This window comes from Priapulus caudatus, unplaced genomic scaffold, assembly GCF_000485595.1.
Source record: "Priapulus caudatus unplaced genomic scaffold, Priapulus_caudatus-5.0.1 Scaffold383, whole genome shotgun sequence".
NCBI lineage: Eukaryota > Metazoa > Priapulida > Priapulimorpha > Priapulimorphida > Priapulidae > Priapulus > Priapulus caudatus.
In genome coordinates this window covers 144,536-155,751 of record NW_014577444.1, presented here as the reverse complement: position 1 = coordinate 155,751, position 11,216 = coordinate 144,536, and the positions used below count along the sequence as shown (strand labels likewise).

Below are 11,216 nucleotides of genomic sequence, written 5' to 3'. Positions count from 1 at the left end.
TGTGTGTGTGTGTGTGTGTGTGTGTGTGTGTGTCTGCGTGTGTGTGTGTGTGTGCGTGCGTGTGTATTGCGTTTGTAACCGTAAATACGGGCTCCCGCACATCATGCATATGCAGAATTTAGATTATTATAGTTACAGAGATATAGTTATAGAGTACAGAAGATTATTATTCGTACATGCAGGAGCTGATCGACTTCTACTCGAAAAACAGTTTGTGTTCGATATTTGCGAACGTCGACATCAAGCTAACACTGCCGTTTTCGTCGAAAGGTACAGTGCGACTTCGCCATTTATTAATATTTAACTCATTTTTTGCACAATTCGCTCTATAAAATCGTTTACATTCTACCGAAATAGATTTTCTAGGCACGTGGAGAGGTATTTGGCACGTTATAGTTTTAGTACAGTAACTTTTTATAATGTCGTATAATTTAAATAAATTTTGTCTTGGTTTTTTGACACGTACGTCGCTGCATTTGTGCAACTTGAGCAGACAGTTCTGTTGTATATCAATTAGGGTGTGGCGTTTTATCGCGTCACTTGTCCTGTTGCTTGACAGTGTGCGGAATATAATAATCATGTGACTGACCTGTCATGGTGCATGCCAATAGCCGGTGACGATTTATTATCGATGCCAATAGTGTACGATTTTGATGTGACTTACTTCATCACGTGATTTTGCCCATTTTAGTGACGGTGTGACACATTTCCTCGTGTGTCTTTGTCTTCCTTAGTAACAATGCGACTTGTTTCATCAGGCGATTGTGTCCTCGTAAGTGACAATGTGACACATTTTATCAGGTGACGCGTCCTCCTGCATGACAAAGTATGCCTTTAATGGAAATTCCTCAAATCAGCTGTCTTTCAAGAAGGGTGATCTAATTAAGATATTGGACAGACAGGGAGAGAACCGGGGCTGGTGGAAGGGAGAGCTGCAAGGCGAGGTGGGTACATGAATGTGTATATGCGCGTGCGGGCGTTCGTGCGTGTGTGTGTGTGTGTGTGTGTGTGTGTGTGTGTGTTCGTGTGTGCGTGCGTGCACGCTTGAACGTGTGTGTATGTGTATGCGTGTGCGCGTGCACGCATGTACGTGCGTGCGTGCGTGCGTGTGTGCTTACCTGTATGCGTGTGGATGCGTGTGTGGAGAGGCGTGTGCGTGTTCGTGTGAGTGTGTGTCCTAGTAGAGCAGTTATAAATTATTACCTCCGCGCAACGCAAGGGAGGTTATGTAATCGCTCTCGTGTGTGTGTTCGTGTGTGTGTTCGTGTGTGTGTGTAGCCAGCAGCGAGCCAGCTGTTATACACATGTATACATGTTACACGCGTTGGCGCGATCGATTCAGCACCAGCTCGCCTTAGGCCGTCCAGTCAGCAGCAGCTCGCCTTAGGGCGTCCAGTCAGCAGCAGCCAGCAGCGAGCCAGCTGTTATACACATGTATACATGTTACACGCTCGCGGAGGTATGCACTCTTTTTGAGTGCCCTCTGTCTAGTTAAGCAAGTGGTCATGCTCATCTAGATGCCATTTATACAATTCTTGTTTTACATTGGAGCATTACATCTAATTTGCAACCACCGTTTTACGAGTTAGCTATCTTTGCGCGTGTGTGTGCGTGCGTATGTGTGTGCATGTGTGTGTTGGGGTGCTTGCGCGTGCGCGCGTGTACGTGTGTTCGGGTTGTGTGTATTTGTGTGGGCGTGTATATGGGCATCCGCGTGCGGGTGTGCATGTGTATGTGCACGCATCGATTGTTGCGTTCTAGCTTTAGTTACCTTTCACGTAACGTTACAGCGTTCTAATGTGTTTGATATGCTGTTGGGAAACTTGAGGAGCATCCACAGTTACGTACTGCGACACAGGCATCCTAGGTGATACATGTAGGCGCGTTCATCACAGGAGATCTGGCATGGTAAAACACGTGAGGGTCCATCACAGCACTTTGTCACAGTACATTGGTCTGTCACAGCATTTGGTCACATGTGTTTGTGTTTCACACGCACTTGCTCACATTCACATTCTGCACTTATAAATATATTATAATTATGACATAACAAGCACTTTGTCGCAACATGCTAGTGCAATATTCCAACTTGTGCATATCTTATGTGTTTATTACAATAACCTAGATCATTGGCTATGGCATGTATGTCACTAGGCTACAGTAGCGCTCTGTATGTAATCACTAGAGGTAACGTAGTAATATCTAAGACATATAACGAGGGTGGAATGTATAACGTGGGTGATACACGGCACATATAAATTTTCCTCAGCGTCCCCACTGACGAAAAATGTTGTTTTCAGGCCGTGCAGTTGAACCAGGAAAACATACGACATTGCGTATTGTTTTGCAGGTCGGATATTTCCCTCTTACGTACGTGACTGAGCTCGGGTGAATGGACAATCAACCGACGAGGAATGGCACAGAACAGCAGCAGCAGCAGCAGCAACATCATCACCAGTAGAACCAGCAGCAGCAGAAGCAGCGAATGAATAAGAAGAAGAAGAGGAAGAAGAAGAAGAGCAGCAGCATCAACAACATCAGCAGCAGGAGGAGGAGGCGGAGGAGCAACAGCAGCAGCAGCAGCAGAAGAAGAAGAAGAAGCAGCAGTAGCAGCAACAATAGCAGCTGCAGCAGCAGCATCAGGAGCAGGAACAGCAATAGGAGGAGGCGCAGTAGTAGTAGCAGCCACTGCAGTAATGTTGAGCGGCGGGCATGATGCACACGGTACGCTGTGCACCACGAGATGGCAGCACCAGGAATGCAATCATACAGGCGTCACATGTAGTGCTCGCCCCCTCATAGACTAGAGGCTTCGCTAGCGAGATACGATGTTCTATGAGCTAAATTCTGTTGCCTAGTGATGGCCGTTGCCAGCGATGTGGGAGACCTCAATGTTACATAATCAAGTTCGTACGTTTCGCTGTTCTTCGTATATCATGTCATGTGTGTCCGATGTGGCTGAGCCTGTTATTTAATGTGTATGAAGTAATTAAAGTGGTGAGGTTTCTGCTGCAGCTTGCTGCGAAACAGGCGCCGACGTATGAAATAGACGCTGCATTTACATCGCATTTTAAAATGTTTTAAAGTTTAAATTTTGACAAATATAATCGTATTAATAATTATTCGAACTAGAAACGACTTTTACTTGTTTTCCCATTTTTTATGATGAATAATATAGTCGGGAAGGATTTCTGTTGCATAAAAGATTCTTATCGAAATATTATTTTTAAATGAGAAAATTAGCATGTTGTGCATCTACCCCTTTTTAGGATACATAATTATGTAAATACAACAAATGAATTCGTGTGTCTTATTAAAGCATTGTAAATATGGAATTGTGTTACTGTATCACGTCAGGCGTAGTTTTTAAAGTAGCTTTATAATTTTCGCAGAAATTGGCGCTAAAATTTCCCTCTTAAGCATTATTCTACATGAACTTTCAATTCCAACTAAAAGCAAGTGGAGAGAAAGCGGTTCGTAGATTTTTCATTTATCGATTTCCGACTTGTTTTTTGAGATTCTCTCATGCCGGTGAAGCCGCTAGTATAATTGTTCGTTTTCCATGAAAATTTTGGGTAATAACAATTATTTCCCTTATAAGGAAATCTATGTGTAGAACGAAAGCAGTGTATCTGATGGCTGAGGTCACTCAACTGGCAAAAAAACGGGCTGAGCATATGTAGTTGAAATGCGAGATTGGCTTTTAATGCGATTTTGCGAACGTAGATAAATGTACAGGTGTGAGCTATGATAACTAGTAAAGTGTGTTCTATGGATGGCTTTGGTTATTGATATTAGCTTGTCACAGCGCCACAAAACTCACAGGCATGAATAAACGAGCATTATCTCTGCTATCACGTATCGATATCTTTTATTGCAAATGACAAAAAATAGTGGATTACAAATATTAACATTCAACGGTTCACGTTTACGTTTACACACGTCGGTAGAACAGAACATTATACTTTTGGACGAGGTAACAAAATATTTACAGGAAAAGGGAAGAAAAAAGAGATATAGATAGAAAGAGAGAGAGAGAGAGAGACCACCACCCTGCTTCGCGTCGCGGGTCCTCGTCGGCCTACGACCAGCAGGAGAGCGCGACACGCGTCGCAGGGTACGGATAGTGACATTTAGTATGATGCCACGGTGTATCTGTGTTCGAACCGATCGCGTTGACCCTGGTACACACACCAACACGCGACCTGTAGCGACCTGTCACACGCCACACAACACTCACAGCTGTATACGCATGTAAGGGGGAGAGACTACACTCCCGCGCCTCCACGGTAGCGCTCCCGGTATCTATAGTGAGTAAGATTGTGACTGATAATTATTTGGTGAGATTGATGAACGCAGGCTTGTGGGCTGGCTGGGGAGAGTGCGACTACGGCTGCCCGACGACGAAGCAGACGAAGCACTCGACGCACTGTTAGATGGAAGTAATTTGTAATAGATTAACTAGTCAATAACCCGATAAATTAGTGCGCGACTGTTCTGACTGGCTGAAACGTCGGCCGTTCAAATTTTTGTTCAGTTAATTGACGGTTGATATTAACACCGGCCGGGTTATAGGGCAAGGCGGACTACTACTACTACTACTGCTGCTGCTGTTGCTGCTGCTGCTGCTGCTATAATCGGCATTTGCGTACAAGCGTGAAGGAACTTCGTATATACAGAGAGCGCGATCACAACTAAATAACCCGATTCATTCAAATGGAAGTATTTAACTTCCCCCCTATATATTTAATTATATATATGATAAAAGTTCTCAGCTAACATGCCTATTCTACATGCCAGAACCCTACACTACCTCGTACCAAAACGCGAGCTTGTGTGCACTTTAGACTGCACCGTCCATTCTGTGAAGATCGAGACGCCGTGGAATGGTACCCGTTCGGCGAGCGTGCTTTCACGGCCTTGCGCGCAGTGCAGCATTTGACAAGAGTGTACAAAAAGCATTCAAGGGGTTGATTTGGGAAATGTAAATTCACCATAAATCGACGGGAAATCGCGAGCGATAACATGCAAGCGTTTGCGGTAGACGACAGACACGGTACGTAAAGGTATCACGCATCAGCAGCGCCATAGCACGCCGACATGCAGGCACGTACTGAGCTCTACCCTCGTAGCCAGCCATTCGCTGTCCCTCTCTATAGTCTCTTTACGACCCACAGTGCTGGGAAACGGCAGTAAATCTTGGCGACATGGCAGGCAATCTGGTTTCCGTTAAGCACCACCGCTACTTATATGGCCGTGGCCGGGTATTTGTGTTTTTGGTTTGTTTGAGTTTGGACTGGCCAAATTACGGTGACTCAAGTTTTGATTTGAGGTAGCGTGGTAAAGTAAGGACATTTATCTTTCCGGCAAGCGTTTACTTCTATTGCATCACGGACTACAGCTTATAACATGCAATGCTGCGAACATTCGCTGTCGTTTCCCAACTACGTAACGTATCCTTGTTCGTATCGTTCCTACCCCGTAGCGGCAACGACAACTACACTCGGTTAGAGCTAGCACATCGGTGGCATCACCTGCTAAACAACACCGAAGGTGGACATGTACCGGTAAGTGAATGTCTCGTACAGATAGCAACAGAGGGCGCTTGCGTCGGCACCAACCTCGGCTGACTGACATCGCTTACGGCATGGAATCGCTCTGTACGGACAGCAGTAAAACTGCGTCGACGAATATATCTATATATGTCGTCGTGTGTACACGTAGAAAAACTCCGAGGAGTGGTCGTTGTCGACCCCTTGTACGCTTCGCTCATCTACAATAATCTCAGTTTACGGGCGCTGAAGACACGCGATGGAAATTATGCGACTCCAATAAGGGCCTACCGACCGTAGCGAGTTTCATCTACAACTAGGGAGCGCCACCGACTCCTATCGCATTCTATGCTGTCGTATATAGCATCTCGGTTTGTATCAAGGCAGGGTTTCCCTGTGCCGGTCACGGCCGTTGGATCTAAACCAATATTACATTACAATATGCGAGAATGGCGACGCAGTCACGCGTTCTTAGACAACCAAATCCATTCGAAAAGATATTCAATTTTCTCGATACTCACAGCCGAGAACCAATATAGTTCGCGCGACTACACGCGTGCGACCACGTAGCGCGTCAACGACGAGTCAATCTATCGATAACGACTCCGGAGATTTTTTCTCAGATTTCTTGTCCGATGCTACGTGTGCACGAATGACGTGTGGCATTCCGCTACGCGCCCATCTTCACTAGCTCCACAAGTACACGAATAGCCGCGAAGTTTAAACTACGTATTTATAATTTGTAGAAAAAGAAACGAACAAACCTGACAAGCGATTAAATTAGGAATTGCATCGACGTATTCGAAAGCGTCTGAACACCTCAATGTCTAATTAATACTTACTATACATACTCAATAAAGTATCAACACATATCAAGTATCACAGTTAAAACATGTCACGTATAGATGTGACAAGGGGCACAGTTTCGAAGGCAATAGTTTGAAGAGAAGAAGAGTATATAGATAGATTACACAAGTATTTTCATTAACCTTTTAGTTTCTCTACGAGTCACGTTTATATATTATCTAAAATATCTAGAAACTAGTTTGGAGAAATAAACCTACAGTTTTAGGGTTTATGTGTTTTTCATTAAAAATGTCAGAAACCTGCCTAAGGTGGATCAATCAATACAAGTTGCGGTTGGTGTTTTTCCATGCATGGAAATATGGGAACAAAATTAATTAAACACGGATATGGTTAAACCGATTGGAAAAATCGTGCACATTAATTAATTAATTCATTGGTCATTGGAAGAGTATACCACCACCTACATTGCGAATTCGTAATGAATTAGCCAGTGTTTACTATGTACAAGTTTATAGCATTACTCCATCATGGTTCGTAGCCTGGAATCAGCGGATCTGTGAACTCTAGCACGCTTTGGCCTTCAAAGTTCGAATCTAATAACATGGAATAGTTTTATTTAGGTGTGGATGTTCAAAACACGCACGCACACGGGCACGCACGCACGCACGCACGCACGCACACACACACACAACACGCACACACACACACACACACACACACACACACACACACAATTCACTGCTAAACCACACAAGCCCTTTCGGTTTCGTTATGAAATTCAAACACGCCGTCGAGACAAACGGTGCATGTTGAGATACATCAGTGTCCTCACCGTCACACGCTCATCCCACCGTCTACGTGACCCACACAACGACCCGAGAATAAGTACTGTTGCGCCCGAGGAGCACCGCTCCCAGAACTCCTATCGCGGCCCAGATATCGTCTGCAACGAGTTCTGAGAAACAACTGCCTCTAGAGCACACGTAGACACCCGCAGAGCAGCTATCACGCCCCACACAGAGCAGCTATCACGCCAACACAGAGCTGCCCACAGTACTCTTAGACAACTCACGAATCCAAATTCATGCCCACGGGATCATGTCACACCCAATAAGACTATGCCACGGGCAAGCTGAATACGGCTCTAAGTACACATAACTTGGTCACAGCTCATATGACGACGTTACACACGCCTAGATGAACGATATCATCGTCTACCGAACTGTTATCTCCGGTTACTTCGATGTTACGGCACACCCGACCAAGACCAACATAGGGATTTTCGGTTTGCTCTTAGCATTGTTTACTGATCGCCACGAGAAAAACCGCGTATCTTTCGATGACAAGCGTATAAGATCTGTAAACCGACGGGTAGCGCCTTACGACGATAGCCGAGGCGATGCTTCCTCATCGCCGATCCTTCCTGCATGTCGGCCATCGCGCGCATGCGCGCCTGTCGAAGGAACTTTCCCCCGAATGACTGGCACAACGACGAACATCGACACGCATCTCACAGAGAATTTCCTAAGCGCCGCGCCGCCGCCGTCAGCACCAATCGTCGTCCTCCGAGTCACTGCCGTGCTCGGGCCCAGCGGCCGACGTCCGTAGCCGCGGCGCCTCCTTGTGGCGCTGCTGTCGCGGCTTGAACCCGTTCGGCTGGCGCGGCGCGGCGCGGCCGGCGTCGCCAAACCGGAAGCCGTTGTCGATGTACGGCATGCCGGTGCGTTCGCGCGGCGACCGCGCCGCGCCGACGACATTGTTTAGCACCTGTTGATTGCCCGACGGACTGATGCCGGGCGACGGCCACGGACTCGTGCCCGGCGACGGCGTGTGGCCCGCGATCCCGCGGAACTGCGTCGGCGCGAGCTGCTGTTGCTGCTGCTGCTGTGCTTGGGCGCGAGCGCGCGTCGGCGACGCGCTCAGGCGCGGGAAGTTGATGCTGTCGGGCGACTGCGGGTCGGGCGCCGGCAGCGTCGGCGACTGCGCGACGTGTGGCAGCTGCACGGTGCGGTCGGCGCGTCGCAGCTGCAGGTTGAGCGTCGACGGCTTGTTGGGCGTCGGCGGCAGGCGGCGCGGCGGTCGCCGCAGCGAGCCGTGCTCGGCGTCGGTGGCCGGGCTGGGGCTGCGCGAGCGCAGGTCGAGCTGCGCCGTGCCGTAATACTCGTTGCTCGACGGAGTCAGCACGGGACTCGGACTGCGCGACCGCTGGTTCAACACCGTCGTCTTGAAGTTTGGCGGCGGCAGCGGCGGCGCTGCGTGCTGCTGCTGCGGCGGTGGTGCAGCGGGCGGCATCGGCGATGGTGGCGCCACGACGGCGGGCGACTTGGCGCCGACGCGCGGTCGACGGATGCGGCTGCGTCCTCGCTGCAACTCGGGAGAGTTGATGCCAAACAGGTCCTCATCCTTGTTCTTCTTGCCTGAAGAGGGCGCGCGAGAAGGGGCGAGCGGTGAGAAGCAACAACCACAGCACACACACCAAACACCACGACTGATTTTTATCTTCGCAATTACGCCCACATAAACGGAGGCACCCGGTATTTTTCTCTCGCCACGCACGGACAACGAGCACCTAACCATAGCTCTAACCCTAACCCCACCCCTAACCTTACCTCTAACCCTAGCCCTAACCCTAACCCTAACTTTACCTCTAACCCTAACCCTAACCCTAACCCTAAACCTAGCCCTAACCCTAACCCTAACCCTAACCCTACCTTTCAGTTTCTGCAGCCGATCCTGCTTGGCGATGTCGTGTGCCGTATCGATAAGATTGAAGACAGCCGTCGACAGACCCGTCGGTCGACGCGGCGACGGCGACCGTGACAGGCTACGGTTGCGCCAGCTGCCGGGATGCGGTGAGACGGATCGCGAGGGGCACGGCGAGCGCAGGCTGCGGCGCACGAACGGCGTCGACGGTGGCGACATCGCGCTCGTGTCCGAGTGCGTGCGCTGCACCGTCTGATGATCAGGGGGCCGTAAGCCGCCTGAAGCCTGTGATGTGTGAAAGAGAGGCATGGCAGTCGCAGTGTTAATGGTATGTTGGTAAGGAGATGATCGTTCGCCTCTGATCGTTTAGCCTCTGACCGTTACTAAGTTTGCAAATCAACTCAGGGAAAATATGGTATGGTTGTTGTACAATAAATTGTGTGGGTGGTGTCATAATTATTTAGTATGCGTAAAATTAATAACGTCCATTACACATATTGAAAGTTTGATTGTACGTGTAAAAGACCAAAAGACGGTCTGAATGAGGCTACGGCTGAATGAGCGGCATAAACATGTCGGGCTAACGGCGCTGCGTACATTTGGAATGGTGAGCTTAGGTCCAGAGGCCGCGTGTAGGTCGGAGACGGCGGACAGGAGCGCCGTGGTGACAGTTGGGTTGTCCCCGCCGCGCTGCACGTCAGTCATCTCTATACCCTGCAGAAGATTCACCAGTGAGTGCGACAGCCAACACAGACGCTGAAACTGACAGCTAACACCGGGCCGGTGCCCGCACAGATTTAATTAGACACTATGTATACGTTAACGTATTACTTACTGCGCTTACTTCTTTAAACATGTACGTCTATGCACGTTATGTATAATGAATATTATGCGTTTTTCTTGCCGTGAATAATTGTGATCGCCGTCTAATGACTGACCGTATTCGTACACTTGACGCAGACATGATGTCACGTATGCACTATGCAAACGTGCCCCATGAAATACTACTAAAATTTCCAATCGCTTGCTTAACAAATTATTAACAAGAAAAACAACAACAATAACAACGACAGCCAGGGTACGAGTACAACATACTAACAGCGGAAAGCGGACTGTGACGAGGTTCACGTGTAATAAGCGCTTGGTTAGTCAACATGAATATACGACGTACGCACAATCGAATACAATGATACGGTGTTGCAAACGTAGTTAGCTAGTGGGTATACCGAAGTATCTATATTCGGTGAAACACGCCGAGAACGATAACGACTATCATCAGTGCTTGACAAAGACGGGTAGTCCTAAAAACGTCGGCATGGAAAAAAATATCCGTGGTGGCACGATGCAGATACAGGCCCGATACAATATTCGCCACGATGCAAAACGGGGAGGTTCACCCCAATAACCAAGGAAGTTAGACAGACAGAGAGAAGGAGAGAGAGAGAGAGAGAGAGAGAGAGAGAGAGAGAGAGAGAGAGAGAGGAGGTTAGTAGGAGGGTACAGAGCTTGAGGATGAACCATTCCTGTTTCTTCTTCTTCTTCTTCTTCTTCTTCTTCTTCGTCTTCGTCTTCTTCTTGTTCATTTCCCAGAAGATTTTTGAGGGAAGGAACATGGAGTTAGTTTAGAATTTTGGTTCAATCCAGATTAGACTTGTGTAATACGCAAAATTCGTACAGAAATCTCTTGGTGGCTTGCATTGTGTCCGATTATGCCGAGTAGATCGACGTGCGCTCTGTTTTCATGGGTGACTTTGTGTTACACCGCGCATACTAATCCCCAGGGTGACTCAAAAATAGTTGTCCAAAAGTTCGGGCATTTTTCTTGCTAGCCGAGTTCCTCCCGCACGGCGGTGTGTTGAGGCTCTCTCTAACGGCGGCGCGTTGTGGCTCTCTCTCACGGCGGCGCGATGAGGCCCTCTCTCTCACACAGCCCGCGCGCGAGCTTCTGGGGCTTGCTCTCGCAATCAGAGCTTCTCTCGCCTCCCCCATCTCTCCTCCCCCATCTAGCCTCCCCCATCTAGCCTCCTCCATCTAGCCTCCCCCATCTCTCCTCCCCCATCTCGCCTCCCCCATCTCGCCTCCCCCATCTAGCCTCCCCCATCTAGCCTCCCCCATCTCGCCTCCCCCATCTCGCCTCCCCCATCTCGCCTCCCC

General features: G+C 48.6%; 2 protein-coding genes and 1 long non-coding RNA gene across 5 annotated transcripts in view; 2 read left to right on the top strand and 1 right to left on the bottom strand.

Annotated features, from left to right (window-relative positions):
- The window catches only part of LOC106809774 (proto-oncogene vav-like), a 56,190-nt gene extending 48,298 nt beyond the window's left edge, over positions 1–7,892 (top strand). For both annotated transcript variants that reach the window (XM_014812980.1, XM_014812979.1), the window contains one exon: positions 4,095–7,892. In XM_014812980.1, the coding sequence (XP_014668466.1) occupies positions 4,095–4,258 (164 nt within the window). In that variant the 3' untranslated portion in view covers positions 4,259–7,892. The remainder of the gene's footprint in view (positions 1–4,094) is intronic.
- Positions 184–2,495, top strand: LOC106809777. 2 transcript variants are annotated; one of them, XR_001393904.1, is made up of 4 exons: positions 184–270; positions 802–944; positions 1,829–1,908; positions 2,351–2,495. It is a non-coding gene; the product is annotated as an uncharacterized LOC106809777 (long non-coding RNA). The 2 variants fall into 2 exon arrangements; XR_001393905.1 differs by having other exon boundaries at positions 1,791–1,908.
- A 12-nt stretch (positions 7,893–7,904) lies between the features above and the next one.
- LOC106809770 (voltage-dependent calcium channel type A subunit alpha-1-like) overlaps positions 7,905–11,216 on the bottom strand; it is a 59,675-nt gene continuing 56,363 nt past the window's right edge. Inside the window, exons 24-26 of the mRNA XM_014812970.1 lie at positions 9,660–9,776; positions 9,071–9,347; positions 7,905–8,776 (exon numbers count right to left, since the gene is read on the bottom strand). Coding sequence (XP_014668456.1) covers positions 7,905–8,776; positions 9,071–9,347; positions 9,660–9,776 — 1,266 coding nt within the window. The remainder of the gene's footprint in view (positions 8,777–9,070; positions 9,348–9,659; positions 9,777–11,216) is intronic.